Here is an 18,114-nt window from a genome sequence, read left to right on the forward strand (position 1 = left end):
AAGATTTTAGTGAATTATATTTCCTTCATTAGTGATTGTAATGGACGGATAGATATCGATGAACTAAATTTCACTATTGATGTCGACGTTTAAGTAATTATGTGAATAATTTTTTTAAGCAATATCGACAAATAAACGTAACTTTTTATAAAAAAAAAAAAAAAAAAAAAATCAACAGACGAAAACTACATTGAGATGCTTACATAAAAGTGCACGCGGTCTATCGTTCTCGACAGGCACAGTCATCGTTTTTACCCCCTCTTTACTTTGTTCATGAGGTTCGAACTGGAATCCGAACAATTTATTCTTTCTGGGATTCCTTCATTTTCATCTTCTAGAATTCTTGAGTTTCAATCGATTTCTTCTGGAATTTTTCACGGGAATCCTGCAGAGTTTCTTTCCAGAATTTCTTTTTCGGTACTGCTCCCAAAGTACCTGGCGAGACTTTTCCTTACGTAATACCTACCAAAAAATTGTCTCAGGACTTTGAGATTCCTTCTTGGATTTCTCTAATGGCCGATCTTGGAGTTCTTGCAGGGGTTTCTTGTTCAGGAGATTCTATCGGAATACCTCCACTGATAACCTACGCAGTTTCTTGTTAGAAAACCCGGAGAAATATCGGAAGGAATCTAGGTAAAATCTGGTATGAAAGTCCTGAAAGACCTATAGGAGAAGACCAATATATTTGTGAAATCTTGAAAGGAACTTCTGGAGAAATTATGAGAAAAACTGGTGCATCTAGAAGGAACTCTGAAAAGCTCTAAGCGAAATCCCGAAAGAAACTACCGGTGATCCCCAAGAGAAACCCTGGTAAACTATCTAGAAGATTTTCTGGAAGAACTATTTTTGCAGTACTCCTGGAAGAAGCTTCGCCAAAATCTCGGGAATAACTGTTGAAATGCCAGTTGGATATATGTAGTATGATTAGAATAGAATACATTTAGGCGCTGTACAAATTGTAAGTACAGCTTCCAATTGGAATCGCTCACGCAGTGCCCTAGTGGACAAAAGAGCTGCACATTAGGTTAACACCTATGTGCCTGTGCCTCATTTTGCACCCTATTTCAAAACTTTAAAAATCTGATTCTCAGCCGTTTCTCAACGAAAATTTGTGAAATTTTGACAGTTGATCACAAAATCCTTCTAGTTTATGGAACCGGTATAATGGTTCCGATTTTTTCCGTTGTTCCGGATTTATGGCCGTGGGTACTGGGGTAACCTCCTTATCAGATAGAGGTGCAACCTATAATTCGCCTTCGAAAACTAGCTTGTGGCATTCCAAACTTCATGATTTTGCAAAACAAGAGTATTGGAGCATATTTCTAGAGATGCTGAATACACTGGCCACTTCTCCGGATGTTCCGGAAACCTGGTGCCCCCAGGGAAGTGGCCACTTTCTGACCGGTTCTGAAACCTAGCTTGCGACATATCAAACTTCATGATTTTGCAAAACAGGACTATTGGTGCATGTTTTGAGAGATTTCGGATACATTGGCCACATCTCCGGATGTTCCGGAAACCTGGTGTCCCCAGGGAAGTGGCCACTTTTTGACCGGTTTTGAAACCTAGCTTGCGACATATCAAACTTCATGATTTTGCAAAACAAGAAAATTGGTACATGTTTTGAGAGATTTCGGATACATTGGCCACTTCTCCGGATGTTCCGGAAACCTGGTGCCCCCAGGGAAGTGGCCACTTTCTGACCGGTTCTGAAACCTAGCTTGCGACATATCAAACTTCATGATTTTGCAAAACAGGACTATTGGTACATGTTTTGAGAGATTTCGGATACATTGGCCACATCTCCGGATGTTCCGGAAACCTGGTGTCCCCAGGGAAGTGGCCACTTGCTGACCGGTTTTGAAACCTAGCGTGCGACATATGAAACTTAATGATTTTGCAAAACAAGACTATTGGTACATGTTTTGAGAGATTTCGGATACACTGGTCACTTCTCCGGATGTTCCGGAAACCTGGTGCCCCCAGGGAAGTGGTCACTTTCTGACCAAATAGTTCTGAACCCTAGCTTGCGACATATCAAACTTCATGATTTTGCAAAACAAGACTATTGGTACATGTTTTGAGAGATTTCGGATACACTGGCCACATCTCCGGATGTTCGGGAAACCTGGTGCCCCCAGGGAAGTGGCCACTTTCTGACCAGTTATAAACCTTAGCTTGCGACATATCAAACTTCATGATTTTGCAAAACAAGACTATTGGTACATGTTTTGAGAGATTTCAGATACACTGGCCACATCTCCGGATGTTCCGGAGTCCTGGTGCCCCCAGGGAAGTGGCCACTTTCTGACCGGTTCTGAAACCTCGCTTGCGACATATCAAACTTCATGATTTTGCGAAACAAGAGAGACCATGTTTCTAGAGATTTCTGATGCACCGGCCATTTCTCCGGTTGTTCCGGAAAGCTGGTATCCCAGGGAGTTTTTAGATAGTTTTCTCTTTTATTAGAATGCCTTTCGCATACTGAACGATTACAATAGAGGCAACTGATCATTGTTTTCACGTCACGGTATCGTGAACAGTACCAACATCTTCTGATTTTTTGATATGTATTTCAGTTCCCGAATATCTGGCTGTTCGTTCATACAATCCGGACATGCGTACAATTTAACATTTCGATAATATGATGAACAAACAGCCGACTTACATAATGGACACTCCTTTAGATCGATAAATCACACCTTTTGTTTTTTTCTACATCATCATATAGAATGCTGTCCTGTTGTCTCGTCCTAACGTGATTTACGGCAAACTCCTTCGAAAGCCAAGCTTGAAAGCGCAAAAAGGAATGTGATGTAGGAATTGTGAGCGCAGATATCGAGAGTGTTGAAAAATATTGCCAGGAATATCTGTCTTTCCGCCGTTTACATATATAGCTTCCAGGAATAAGATCTAATGAATCTTCACCTGCTTTTAGTGAATTGTACATCCTTACCACCTTTGGTTTTTCCTGCAAATAATTTAAAATTTATTGCTGTTTGGTGCCACAATAAACCAAAAGCAAGTTACAAAATATGTTTGAAAATATAGAATCAGATCTTTTGTGGCTCACAGAAACAAAATACATATATAAGCAATTAGACGAAATTGTAACAAAGTCAACTCTCTACAACTCGATAGTTGAGAAATCAGTATGTTTAAAATGCCAAACAAATTTTATTTACTGGCTGATTTTTCTAGGTGATTGCGGGTTACCAAGATGTGCATATACTCTCTGGAACAGTCGATAAGATACAACGAGAATTAGGTACTAAGAAGCAATCACGTACATATGTGGCAACTGTATTTTCACCTAAAGGGGTGTCCATAAATCACGTGGTCATTTTTTGGGAGATTCCGAATACACCCTCCCCCCGCCCGCGAGCTTTTTCGTTCATACAAAAGAAAATGTATGGACCGTGGTCTTTACCCGAACCCCGCCCCCCACCATGACTACGTGGTTTATGGATGGCCCCTACGGGATTTGACAGGGTCTCCAATTAGTCTAGTGGTAAAGGTCAATACAGAGACAGCGAGTTCGATTCCCGTTCAGGTCGGCTACATTTTCTCAACTCCCTGGGTCAAGTGTATCCTTGTGCTTGCCTCACAATACACAAATTTATGCAATGGCAGGCAAAGAAAGTTGAAGAGAGAGACCAAGTTCCAGTGGGAACGTAGAACCATGAAGAAGAACAAGTTTTTGACATGGTCCAACATCTGACATGGTCCAATACTCTTGTTTCGCAAAATCATGAAGTTTAATATGTTGCAAGCTTGGTTTCAGAACCGGTCAGAAAGTGGCCACTTCCCTGGGGACACCATGTTTCCGGAACATCCGGAGACGTGGCCAGTGTATCCGAAATCTCTCAAAAGATGTACCAATAGTCTTGTTTTGCAAAATCATTAAGTTTGATATGTCGCAAGCTAGGGTTCAGAACTGGTCAAAAAGTGGCCACTTCCCTGGGGACACCAGGTTTCCGGAACATCCAGAGATGTGGCCAGTGTATCCGAAATCTATCAAAACATGTACCAATAGTCTTGTTTTGCAAAATCATGAAGTTTGATATGTCGCAAGCTAGGTTTCAGAACCGGTCAGAAAGTGGCCACTTCCCTGGGGGCACCAGGATTCCGAAACATCCGGAGACGTGGCCAGTGTATGTGAAATCTCTAGAAACATGGTCTCTTGTTTCGCAAAATCATGAAGTTTGATATGTTGCAAGCTAGGGTTCAGAACCGGTCAGAAAGTGGCCACTTCCCTGGGGACACCAGGTTTCCGGAACATCCGGAGATGTGGCCAGTGTATCCGAAATCTCTCAAAACATGTACCAATAGTCTTGTTTTGCAAAATCATGAAGTTTGATATGTCGCAAGCTAGGGTTCAGAACTGGTCAGAAAGTGGCCACTTCCCTGGGGGCACCAGGATTCCGGAACATCCGGAGACGTGGCCAGTGTATGTGAAATTTCTAAAAACATGGTCCAATACTCTTGTTTCGCAAAATCATGAAGTTTGATATGTCGCAAGCTAGGGTTCAAACCTGGTCAGAAAGTGGCCACTTCCCTGGGGACACCAGGTTTCCGGAACATCCGGAGATGTGGTCAGTGTATCCGAAATCTCTCAAAACATGTACCAATAGTCTTGTTTTGCAAAATCATGAAGTTTGATATGTCGCAAGCAAGGGTTCAGAACTGGTCAGAAAGTGGCCACTTCCCTGGGGGCACCAGGATTCCGGAACATCCGGAGACGTGGCCAGTGTATGTGAAATCTCTAGAAACATGGTCCAATACTCTTGTTTCGCAAAATCATGAAGTTTGATATGTCGCAAGCAAGGTTTCAGAACCGGTCAGAAAGTGGCCACTTCCCTGAGGGCACCAGGTTTCCGGAACATCCGGAGAAGTGGCCAGTGTATTCAGCATCTCTAGAAATATGCTCCAATACTCTTGTTTTGCAAAATCATGAAGTTTGGAATGTTGCAAGCTAGTTTTCGAAGGCGAATTATAGGTTGCACCTCTATCTGATAAGGAGGTTACCCCAGTACCCACGGCCATAAATCCGGAACAACGGAAAAAATCGGAACCATGATACCGGTTCCATAAACTAGAAGGATTTTGTGATCAACTTTCAAAATTTCACAAATTTTCGTTGAGAAACGGCTGAGAATCAGATTTTTAAAGTTTTGAAATAGGGTGCAAAATGAGGCACAGGCACATAGGTGTTAAGTGATTGAAGAATAAAAAACAATGCGCAAGGTAGTGTAGAGTGCCCAGTTTATCAAATTAAAACGTTACCCCCATGGTTCGACAACAGTCTTTGTCATATGAGCGGAGTAAGACGATACTGTACAACAATTCTGTCACCTAGAGAAATTCTAGTAGGAATATCAGCTGATTCTCTAGGAAAAAATACTAAAGGTCCTTAAATAAATCTCTGAACAAATTGCAAGAGGAATTTCTATAGAATACCTTGGAGAAATTTCCTAAGTAAGTATCACAAAAGAAATATGCATAAGAATATTTTTAAAATTGGTTTCATCTTGGAGAAATTCCTAGATGAATGCCTCCAGGAATTCCTGGTGGGCTTTTATAGGGGATTCTTGCTGGGATTGCTGAAAAAATACCTTCAAATGTTCGTTCAGGAATTTCTCCTCGGATTCCTCCAGGGAATCCATGCAATGGACTTTTCCAAACATTTCCACAATTATTCCTCCAGTGATTTCTCCAAGGATACATTTTGATTTTGCTCTCAAAAATGCCTACTGTGTAACGCGACGTTTTGGGACACCCTAAGGTGGAGGTACCGCACGATCATTTGCTTGATGATGATTCAGTGTGGGTCTGAACCGTCGTTCATCCGGTCGCCTGTTGATTTAGCATCTTTATATAATTGAAAATCAATTTTGTAATACTATTTGGAAATAAATAAGTTTCATCTGAATTCGTTCGTTACAACTGGGATTCCTCCAGAAATCGAGACATCTGAAGGTATTTCTCCATAGACTCTTCCAGAAATTCGTCCTGGAGTTCCCGCATAAATTTTTGAAAGGACGATTTTCTTGCTGGGATTCTGCCAGTAATTCCTGCTGTAAAATATTCATTGATTTCTCCTACTTAGGATTAGGTATTCCTACTGGGAATCCTCCTGATATTATTTCGAGAACTACTGCTGGAATTGCTTCAGGACTGATACTAGGGTTTCTTTAGACATTTCAGGGAGGGATCTTCCAGAATTTTTGTTCTGGGTGTTCCCGTGCAACATCTGCAAAGAATCCTTCAGGAATTCCACTAGAACTTTCAAGAGCAATAATTGAAGATATTTCTGCTTAAAATGCTTGGAAATCTCAGCAAGAATGTTCGAAGAAATTTTAGAAGGATGCCTTCAAATCCCTCCTGTTTACTGGATGTATTGCAAGAGGTATCCTTGGAAAAGAATCTCAGGAAATAATTCTGGACGAATCCTAGGAGGAATTTTCGGAGAATCCCCAGCAGTCATTCCTACAAGAATTGATAGTGTAATCTTTTGAGAATTTCTCTTAGAATTCCTCCAGAAATGCCTGACGCGATTCTCCATGAAATTTCTGTTGTGATTCTTCCATTCATTGTTCAAGGATTCCTCCGATGATTCCTTTAGAGATTTCTTCAATAATTCCTCTAGGAATTCTTCTCAGAATACCTCGGATTCCTTCAGGAACTCCTACCAGGTTTTCTCCAAGCATGCTTGCTAGGATTTCACACGTATTTCCAGACGGTATTTTTGCAGATATTGGAATCCTTAAGCATCCTCCAGCAATTGCTGAATCATTCCGTCAGGAATTGCTTGAGGAATCCCAGCAAGATTTCCTAGAGGTATCACCACGAAATCCTGCAGAAATCCCAACAGCATTCAATGAGCAATTTCAACATAAATTCTCCTGGAAGAATCCCTAGAGGCATTCTTGGAAGAATTACTAGAGAAATTCTCAAGTAGTTCCTGAAAAAATATCTGTGAATTTCTGGAGGAATCTATAGAAAAGTTACAGCAGTGTTTGCTGGGTGGTTCCTAGGACCAAGACAGATCTAACGAGAGCAAATCTGTGCTCGGGGTGTTGTTCAGAATTCCTCACAGTTCCTCAGAATTTCTACCATTTATGGCAAAGTGTGGTCTGGCACCAATGTCAAACTGCAAAGTGTTGCATGTGCTGAATGAAAATAGGTCTTATCAGTTGACAGGTCCGTGTATGCCACTGTTAGGCCTATTGCAATTTTAGGGATGTCTTTCAATAAATTTCGTCGATCATCGATAAAAATAGTAACTCAGAATCTCTCAGAGTTGTTCTCGTTTGCACAGTGTCTTGCCCCTAGGATGATTCTTATCAAGAATGATTCGAGGAATACCAACAAGAATGTCTAGAGGAAATCCCAGACGTATTCTTGAATACATTCAAAGAGGTGTTACTTAAGGCGCGACATGAGGATTTTCTAGAGAAAACCCAGCAGGCATTTTAGGTGAAATTTGTGGAGGAATGTTTAAAAAAATCCCTGTAAAAATCACAAAAGGAACTTCTGCAGAATTCCCAGTGGGCAATCCTAGAGTTCCTAAAGGAGCAAAGAGGAACATTTGGAGAAATTCGAGGAAAAGCCGGCGGAGAAATCCTGATGGTATTTCCCTAGAAACTCTTGCTGAGATTGCCCCTGAGTTTTCTCCAAGGATACTCATACAAATCTTTCCTGTAATTCCTCCAAGGGTTCCAATTAGAAATTCCCTGGTTATTTCTACAGAGATTTCTTAAGTAGGCGGTCAAATAATTGTCCAAAAAGAAACCAATGCTCAAACAACTTGTTTGACTCGATCGAGTTTTCATTAGTGTCAAACTGATGTACTAGGCCATATGAATAAAGCTGAGTAAATGCTAATTACTCAGATCTCTGTGAAGATTCACAGAGATTTACTCCACGGCTTCACATAGATTTAGTAAAGAGTATTTACTCAACTTTATTCATGTGGCTTACTGTCTTGAGTTCTTTCCTTGTCAAATATTTGACCCTGTGTACTTCAGGCCTAATGTATCTTAGTCATCCCTAGAAATGAACTTTTCAAACCTTTCAAACAAAAAGTTTATTTGTGGGGATGTCTATAACGCATCTTTATTCCGCACGAGAAAAAAAAACTGATAATACAGTAGGGTATGTGTTCCATCAGTAATCTCACGCTCCCATATTCATCCTATTCGAAAACATGCGATTACGGCCGATTGATTTCGTTCTTTTTGTTTTCATGGGTGCTCACTTCTAACAAAAAATACAAAAATAAGAAACAAAACAAACAGCGCCTCAATCCTTCGTTTTTCGTAGGATGAAAATGAGAGCCACATGCTTAAGAAGGGAACCAATACCCTATTCGAACATTTTCGATTTTTTAAGGAAATCAGAAGCATGGGCATTTTAATGTATAATGAATGAAAATCACTCGAAGAAAAATGCGAATATGACGGTTAGATTCAATTGCAATGACTTAAAATAGTTCAAAGAAATAAACACAAAGAACAATGGAGCTATGCCTTATCATGGCAGGTCTATCAATCAGAAATCTATGACAGAACTGTAAACACTAGTTTCAAACGGTCGCTCAAACTGCATTAATCATTTATATTCGTGAGAGTAACTGATGATTGATGATTTGACTGATTATCGTTTAAATTTATCGATTACTTTAAAACAGTGAAAACAGAATTAAGGAAAAGATCTCACGGATACGTTCAGTCATTTTTGTGTATTTCAAATGTTTGCCAACCTTCGACGTTTATGCTTTTTGCGCTCTAGGATAGTATCTATAGATTTTCATATTAATTAAAACTATAGACTGTTTCAGAAATTATAAATACACTAACGATTAACTGCCATTTCAATTTGAGCATAATATCCAAAAAAGTTTCTTCTAGCTCTTATTGCAAACATGCTAACGAAGCAAATAATACCAATTTTGTTGATGTTTCTGGTAAAAGTTAAAAAATAAGGCTCTGTAAACTAGATGATTAAAATTTGAAGTTGCACAAAGTGGTCAAAAAATGTAGCATAGTAGAAAAGAAAAAATGTCACAGATAAAATATTTAATTTCCAAACACAATAAAAATGGCTGTATTGATAAGAAAAGATATTTCTCGATTGGTAAGAGTAATTTTTACTGGAATATTTGATCAAGAACCACCATTACGAGCCTTCTCAATGCAAAATTTTTTGTTTCAATTTTCTCAACAACCCCAGTAGCAACAAACGTTAAGCAAACGAATCCCTTAATTACTGCTTACTGCATTCGTTTTTATGGTATGACAAGCTTTGCCATCTGAAGGATCAAATAAGCTGAAAAAATAAGTTTGTTTAGATTAAATGCGTTCAGGAAAGCTAAGAAACTGTGTGGTAGTTCTTATGTTCCGTAGAAAACCTTAAAAAATAAGAAACTTGATCTTCGAAAAAATGTTGTGGGAATGCCTTTATCGATTTTTCCCAAATTTTGATCAAGGCATTACTTAGACAACTTGTTGAGAAAGCGAATGTGATAAAAATTTAGATAATTTTTGGTATTTAGTGAGAAATAATGTTGAAATCATTAAAAAACACCTTTGTGCAAATGCAAATTTGAAAAATTAAGTTATTTGTTAGAGAACTCGACCGTTCTTTAAAATATCAAGACAATTGAAAGGGAATATAAAAATATGGAGTACAATATGCTATACTCTGAAACAAGTTGGTAAAAATCATTAGAACAGTACATTTAATTGAATAAACAAAGTGTATTTATAATTTCTGAAACAGTCTATACATATTTGAAGTTTTTTTTAAACATTTGTTGCTTTCTCTTTATAATACAATAACTGGCCGGGGTTCTGCTAAACCGAACTAAGCGCCAAAAACTTTATCCCGAGATAATTAAGCTTAAAGTTCAACCAGTCACAAATAAACAACAGCTAAGATTATTTGAAACTTTTCCGCACACATGTAACTTACAAGCCTTTATTAACCATCAGAGATGAAGTATACATGTAAATTATTTGAAATCATTGATGTAATTACATTTAATTTCTCAGTACTTCGCACTTAGTTCACTCTGGCTGAACAAAAACATTGAAATGTGGTTTATAGTTCAGTGTGGCTGACTGTATTTCTTTGTTTCAGAGAAAACCAGTCGGATTGTAAAAAAAATCTAGATTTTTCATCGTCTATGAAGTTGAAATCGATATCGCTCACAATCCTTCACATCAATCAGAGAGGACGCGTATAGTATGGTAGTACGGAGGTTTCAATAGTTTGAAATATGAACGGCGGAAGCCCGCCCAGCTCAGCCCTTCCCACATGTTCATTTTTCATAGGCAGTGCATGTGCAGGCACTGAGCAAGAGTGATTATGTCAAATGATGTCCTTGCATGTCCTGAGGTCCTGTCCCGAGATGTGAAAGTGGAGCAATTTGTGTACTTCAAAATTTATGCTGGTCGAAGAAAACCATGAAAATGTTCTGCCAAAGTGAACTAAGACAAAAAAAATCAAAAATATGAAAGAGATTCGAACTTGGATCATCTAAGTGATAACCAAGCGTGTTACCTCTAGGTCATTTTACCTAGCTGAAGGTCAGTCGTTAAGTCTGAATCAGGTTCTAAACGTTCTTCTCAAGGATGGTTTTCGTGAAAACGCCATTTTTCGATCAGCCAAAGCGAACTAAGTATTTGAATTTTTTCAAGCTTTTTGTTGCTCAATGACGGCTCCTATATTAAATTATCGGTATGAGGAGTGTCAACATAATGCAGGTATTTGAAACCAGTTGATTTTTGTATTGTTGAGAAAAATTGATTCTAAAATGCAGTGGATTTGGTTCGGTCTGGCTGAATGTGATTTGGAAAAATGGCGATCAGCGCCATTGAAACATAAGTGGATCCTCTAACACCCATATTTCCAATAACATGTTCAATTCTATCACAGATTGTTACTATGAGTCGGTTAGAAGTTAGAAATCTGACGGCGATGAGGAGAACTTGAAATGTTCATCATCTGGGCCAAAACTAAAATGTTTCACCGATTCTTTGAAATGGTTTACAGTTCACTCTGGTTGGATGGAATTTTATTTTTTGTATGTTCTGCCAAACAGAAATTTTGAATTTACACCACCAAGAGCTGTCAGAATTACTGGATTTATATACAGAAGGAAGATCATCTTATTCTTCATCCAATGGTTAAGAAAACTCAATTTTTCAAAAAATGGTCTTTAGTTCGGTTTAGCAGAACCCCGGCCAACTGTAATTCGTACATTTGTTATCAACTAAATAAGCTTTAGGTCTCCTTTATTTATTCTGTCTTAGTTCGTAGTGTAATTGCTTTCAGAACAGTAACAAAGGATTCAAGGGGAATGGAAATAAACTAGAAGGAAGATGGCTAAAACAGTACAGTGTCCTCCACCAGCTGTGTGGATAGCTTAACTTTTCTTTTTTTATTTTATATTTTTATCCAAATGATAATTTCCAACAAATTTGTTTCAGGAAAAAGTTGAACAAAAAACTTCGAGAATTGAAAACCCAAGTTTGTTCGAAACATTACGACAATCCATAAAAATAAAACTAGCCCTTTTTCCGTGTTTCCTTTGCAACTATTCGTAGCTTAAAATGCCCTAATCATTACCGGAACCCGTTCCAAGTTTGTTTTCCGCCCAAAAAACACAACGGAAACCATTCGGCTTTTCCCCCTTGGGGTGGTTCAGAAAAAACACTCCTGAAACTTTTCTCGTTTTCCCAAAAAAAAGGAGGAAAAATTCTCGAATAATTCATTTTCGAACAACCATTAGTAGTATAGTAACGCGACCCGCAAGCCACGAGGAGATCCACTGGCTATAGGGAAAAGCTTTTCCCCGGTCACGAATTTACCGGCTCATTAAAAGGCTTTCGCCACGAACTGCTGCCGGACAGTTGCTGGATGAAAACGGGGATGCCATAACCAGTTTGCACAATGGCATATCCACAGATAAATAGACGTAACACTTCGATCACGCTTTTAACGATCATGAAGATTTAAAGTTGTGGCTTTCACAACCAGAGGCGTGCGCATCGTTTTTCTTTGCGTTTGACGTTTCACACTAGCACCTTCTGTTGACAATATGGGCCTTTTCATTTGACGTCTAAAATCATCTGATTTTGGGGGCCTTTGACAGTTCTCCTATGAAACTGACAGGTCTGCGTTTGCGCCTTTGTTCGGCAGTTGTAAACAGTGGCATACGTGAACCTGTCAACTGAAAAGGCCTATTGCACAACGCAGTGTTCCGTGAAACATTTCCACCAAGGTGCTGGTAGTGTGAAGTGGGCGACGGATTTTCACAAAAATTGTTCTAGGTGTTTCGCCTGTTTGTCTGTGGCATATCTATAGTTTTTAAGCGGAAAGTTTTTCTGTTTTTTTTTTTGGTTTTTCTGTTTTCCGGGTCCAGTTTGTCCGACAGCGATAGCTTGTTTTTGTTCAAGTTCTATCTATTCGTGTGCTCTACAACAAGTAATACCAGAGTAATTTAGCACGACTTGGTTCGAGGGGTTTTCGCCTTTCGCACTATTGCATGATTCGCGCTCACAGCTCGCTGCACGTTTGGATTCGTTAAATGGATGGCAGAATTTATGGCGGAACTTAATCACGGTCCCTTCTTCGCACGTTGGATTGCCACTACTGGATTGAAACCGTTTGCTTGCTGGATCACTTTTTTTGCTAATGTTACTAATTATTGTGCACGATATTTTATACGCTTCAAATGTTTTCTTTCCGGTATTTTTATTCACTTCATCAGAGATTTGCAGTCTACATTTCATTATAATGCTAGCTTTTTTACATCGAAATAATTATACCACAGACAAACAGACGTAACACTTGCGAAATTTCAATCGACCACGCTTTTCACGATCATTTTACATTTTCATAGTTGTGGCTTTCACAACCAGAGGCGCGCGCATCGTTTTTCTATGCGTTTGACGTTTCATACTAGCGCCTTCTTTTGACGATATTGCACAACATAGTGCAACTTTTCCACCAGGTGATGGTAGTGTGAACTGGGCGATGGATTTCCATGAAAATCGTTCAAGGTGTTACGTCTGTTTGTCTGTGATTATACTATACAAAAATACGCTACTTTTACCTTTTAAAAAACAGTTATTTTGAATATTTGAAGATTTACATCTTTTTGTATGCATTAGAGGTTATCTTGAATCTTTTAAAAATTGTTGAAATCTTTAAACCTTTGTTTCAAGTTCGTTTGAAATCCCTTTAGGGATATATGGATCTAGGGGCAAGGCAGATCTAACGAGAGGAAATCTGTGTTCGAAGTGTTGCTCAGAATTCATCACAGTTCCTCAGATTTTCTCCCATACAGACCAAAGTGTGATCTGGTACCAATGTCAAACTGCAAAGTGAAAATTGCAGTTTTGGGGATCTCTCAGAATTTCCCAGAGTTGCTCTCGTTTACACAGTGTCTTGTCCCTAGTTATAAATAGCGCCCGACTACATACTGCGTTGAAAGAATCCATTTCAATCATCCCCACAAATGAAATTCTAGGTTTAGAAGTTCATTTGTAGGGTTACGCATTATTTTCGATCAATAAAAAATTATTCAGGCCAAACATTTCAACAGGTCCTATCTACATTTGAGAAGCTCTCTTTGTTTATTTTCTTTTTCAATTATTGAAATGTAATGGTACACTTCTCAACTATTTTTGCAGTACAAATCATGAGACGATTGTTTTGACCATCGTTCAATGCGAGGAGACAATCAAAATACAAATAAACAGCTGAGATAACGAAAGAGAGGGAAACCAAAGAGAGCCTCTCTTCTGCAGATAGGACCTTTAGACATGTTTGGCCTGAATTTTATAAGTTTTCAAAATTCCAATAAAAACTTGGAAATGATATAAAAACGTAAATTATATGATTTACCAAAAGGTTTCGGAAATTTGGTTAACCTCAGGTTGAGTTTATGATCTCAAATTATTCTTAGACTCGCTACAGTCCACAACAGAACCGAGATGCATCATTAGTTCGCAACATGCATATATGAAGATGTAAAACTGCCAATCTTGCACTTCCTTGGATAAAGGCTTATAAGTAAAACATGATTGAGTTCTCTTCATCGATGCTTTTTTTTCAAATTTAAGTGACAACATGCAACGAGTTTGATTACACTTTTTCGGAAGACTGCGACGGGCTTGGTGATCTAGTGGCTACCGCTTCTGATTCGTATGCAGAAGCTCCTGGGTTCAAACCCTGACCCGTCCCTTTCCTCTTACTTTGTATCTTTCTATATACTTTCTCTCTATTCTTTACATATACATGTATACTCATGTATATTTACATGATCATAGCCATCGCTAGAACAGAAACGGGATGAAAAAGCCATTCCCTTTCCTTCCAACTTTCCTAGCACAGTGTCAATCAGTCATATAAACGCCTTCGAGTTATGCAATCAAGCGAACTGTGCCGCAATATCTTCAGAGTAATACATTCACTAATCTATCACCTTACGCCTGGCATCCATGCACCAATGTGTGAACCCATTGCCAATCATATCCCACCAACGCTCGAACATTCGCATGAATTTGTGCAGACGCAGAGGTATATTCGGCCTGATGTGGATACAAACGATTGCAATCATCACTTCCTTCCCCTTCCCGACATTGACCTGCAACCTGACGTGGCAGGCGCCATTGTCGTCTAAAAATAGAAGATCACCTATGCTCACACACTGAAGATGCCTGCTAGTCCCTGGCAGATAATCTCATCGGTTTCTTGTGTGAGTGTAGCTGATATTGGAGTAGCATCTACGGGCGGTCAATCAAGCTCAAACTCAAGCTTAAGCTCAAGACTGCATTGTATTGCGGAGTCTTAGTTTAAAATGGATGCAACGAAATCTTCACCTTGTCACTAAAATTTTTAAAAGCGGGTATTAATGAAGAGACACCGATCGGCTCTACACAGACAGAAAGGCATTTATCCAAAGAACTGCTTCCGCATTGCAAAATACTGCTTTCAGGGGGGAAGAGGGAACATAAATATGAGGACTCATTAACTATAATGAATAACTGAACTGAATTATTTATTTTTGTTTCTCTTTTATTCCCAACCTTGCCAACCAAAGCAGTAAATTGCTCAATATTTAGCCGTAAGAAGAAACAGTGCCGGGACAAATACCTAGCGAAGCATAATGCCGTCTTCGATCAGCTGGATTTGGTAACCTACGAGGAGGTCGTCAAAGTTCCAGGTTCGTAGTTCGCATGACTTCAAAATCCTCCATGGCGTTTCTTAACCATAACGTATCGCATTTTTCAGTGGGCGACCCGGCCTTCCAACGGCGAACGTTGGTCCTACTCGGAGCACATGGTGTCGGTAGACGTCATATCAAAAATACCCTCATAGCTAAGTACCCGGACAAATACGCTTACCCCATACCACGTGAGTGTGATCCTTATATCTGTCCAAACCTTCAATCAACACTGATTTCTGACTTTTCCCCTCCGAACATACAGACACCACCAGACCGCCCCGGCCGGACGAGGAGAACGGCCGCAGCTACTACTTCATATCACACGACGAGATGATGGCGGACATCCAGGCGAACGAGTACCTCGAGTACGGTACCCACGAGGACGCCATGTACGGCACCAAGCTGGAAACGATACGACGCATCCACGCCGACGGCAAGATGGCGATCCTGGACGTCGAACCACAGGCCTTAAAAATACTGCGCACAGCCGAATTCACACCGTACGTTGTGTTCATCGCGGCCCCGCTGCTGCAAAACATTGCCGACGTGAGTATTTCTCCCTCTCTCTTCCTATCTCTTCTTACGAAAGACTATTCTACGGCTCGACGGTCAATTTCGATGATGTCGATATCGTCCCCAAAACCCAGGAGCATGTCCGATGGTACTCTCCTAGTAGCTTCTTTGAACAATAAGTTTGACAGCGCATCACCCTGTTTCAATCCGTCGAAGTACGGATGTACGTTTCCACCATCGTCTCAAATTTGCGAGCTATAATATCTATATCATCAGCAAAACCAAGCAGCTGAACGGACTTCGTGAAAATCGTTCCACTTGTGTTTATCCCTGCTCTCCTTATTACATCCTCTAGCTAGAGCAATGTTGAACAGCAAGCACGATAGACCTTGCCGTAACCCTCTGCGAGATTCGAAGGGACTCGAACTACGCACATCACTCGATCCATCGTCGCCTTGAACAATCGTATCAGTTAATCCGGGAATCCGTACTCGTGCATGATCCGCCTTAGCTGGTCTCGAACTATTGTATCATACGCCGATTTAAAATCGATGAACAAGTGATGTGTGGGCACGTCGTATTCCCGGTATTTCTGCAACACCTGGCGGATGGCGAACGTCTGGACCGCTGTAGCGCGTTCACCCATGAATCCAGCCTGATATTGCCCCACGAACCGTCTTGTAAGCGGTAATAGACGGCGGCATCAAATTTGAGAGAGTATCTTTTAGGCAGCGCTCAGTAGTGTGATCGCGCGATAGTTCCCGCAATCCAACTTGTTGCCCTTTTTGTGGATGAAACACACGATACCTTCCTTACTTGCTTATTAAAGTAGTAACAGTGGAAACGCACAGGAAGTACACCAGCCGTGGGTCGATGCTTCGTCAACTTAATTCCATTCAATGGCTTGGTGAGCATGTCTGCTCAGAAGGCAATAGAGTACGGTCAGCACAACTTGTTGAACGATGTCGTTGGTTAACTGGAACTTGGTATCCACGGGTTTGGATCTTTGTTGCAACCCCGACTCCAGTTGCTAAATCGGACTTTGATTATCCTCGTAGAGCAGGATTTTAGGTACTCATCGGTTCACCTACGTCTGCCATAAGCTTCCGGATCCAAAGCAGTTCCTGGCCAACTGCAGCTGCTGCAATTAATTCGACCTCGGTTGATGACATTTTCTATCCCGGCGATCTCCAACAGAATCCACGTTCACAAAGCCTTCAGGACAGCATTGTTGCTACTCAGCTTGATCCGGAAATGCTTCGTCGCCCGGAGGTAACGCATCGTGTGCAGGCGTTCGATTTGAATAGGTCCTAAGTTTGCTGTAATTCCTATGTAGATTCGACCTATTCAAGTCGAACGCCAGATTTGTTCTTGGAGCGCTCACTTCCGTGTAATTAACGACACGCTGTTCGCTACATCTGGCCTCGTATTGACGGCTATCTAGAGCAAACCGCCAGGGCTAGATACTGTCGTGCGTCACCCGGAGGCTGCGTCACAACGGCTGCGACAAGGCTGGCGCTTCATACTAGCTTTCGGTCTCACAAATGATGAGAAAGTCGTCCACGTACAAGAGGATGAACACTGACTTATTTTCTCTAGTGCGCACGGATACTCATTGGCGGTTGACTGGACACATCCGAGTTACTTCAGCCTACTATCAATCGTCCGGTTCCAGATTCGACCGGATTGCTTCAACCCGTAGATACTTTTCTTCAGGTGGCAGACCTAGCCGGATGTACCGATTTCTGACTGAAGTCTGGAACGACCAGTCTTGCCTTGTAACGAGTGGCACGTTCGTGCTCGTCCAGCTTGCGTTTGAACAGCTACTTTGATCCGACGGCCTATCGTCCCTCCGGGAGGGCTCCAACGATCCATGTCGAGTTCTGACAATGAGATTACCGCCGTCCCGGGCAACCTTCGCGTTTTACCACTTACTTTCTCTCGATTCTTTCTGCTGCTTGTAGTCACGTTGCTTGTGGCCAAGCTGCTTCCACAAATGCCAAACTACACTGATTTACCAGCAGCTTTCAGTGCTGGTCGAATTCCGGTTTTGCTTATGTTTACCTCGTCTAACAGCTTCTCCCGGATTTGGTTCCACGTCAGAGCATCTTCCCTAGTGAACAGCGTTGCCTTCTGGTGATGGTCGTGACACCGTGGCAATCCTGGTCAACCGATTCTGCCGGCCAAAACTCTATTTCGAGGAAAGATGCAAATGATGCAACCTACTCGTGCAAAATACTTTACAAAACTGACGTTTAATTTCATCATGATCGTTTGCATTGTTTTTCGGTAGCGCATCACCGCTGCCAATGCTATATGCCCTGTTTCTCGCTTTCTCTGTATCCCTCTCAAACCCTACA

At 40.7% G+C, this 18,114-nt stretch overlaps 1 protein-coding gene across 12 annotated transcripts in view; it reads left to right on the forward strand.

Annotated features, from left to right (window-relative positions):
• The window catches only part of LOC109623069 (peripheral plasma membrane protein CASK), a 259,898-nt gene that overhangs the window by 238,923 nt on the left and 2,861 nt on the right, over positions 1 to 18,114 (forward strand). For 6 of the 12 annotated variants that reach the window (XM_062846932.1, XM_062846937.1, XM_062846935.1 and 3 more), the window contains 3 exons: positions 15,116 to 15,238; positions 15,307 to 15,429; positions 15,504 to 15,787. In XM_062846932.1, coding sequence (XP_062702916.1) covers positions 15,116 to 15,238; positions 15,307 to 15,429; positions 15,504 to 15,787 — 530 coding nt within the window. The remainder of the gene's footprint in view (positions 1 to 15,115; positions 15,239 to 15,306; positions 15,430 to 15,503; positions 15,788 to 18,114) is intronic. The other 6 variants (XM_062846933.1, XM_062846938.1, XM_062846940.1 and 3 more) reach the window with 1 other exon arrangement.

The sequence above is a fragment of the Aedes albopictus genome, chromosome 1 (assembly GCF_035046485.1).
Source record: "Aedes albopictus strain Foshan chromosome 1, AalbF5, whole genome shotgun sequence".
Taxonomy (NCBI): domain Eukaryota; kingdom Metazoa; phylum Arthropoda; class Insecta; order Diptera; family Culicidae; genus Aedes; species Aedes albopictus.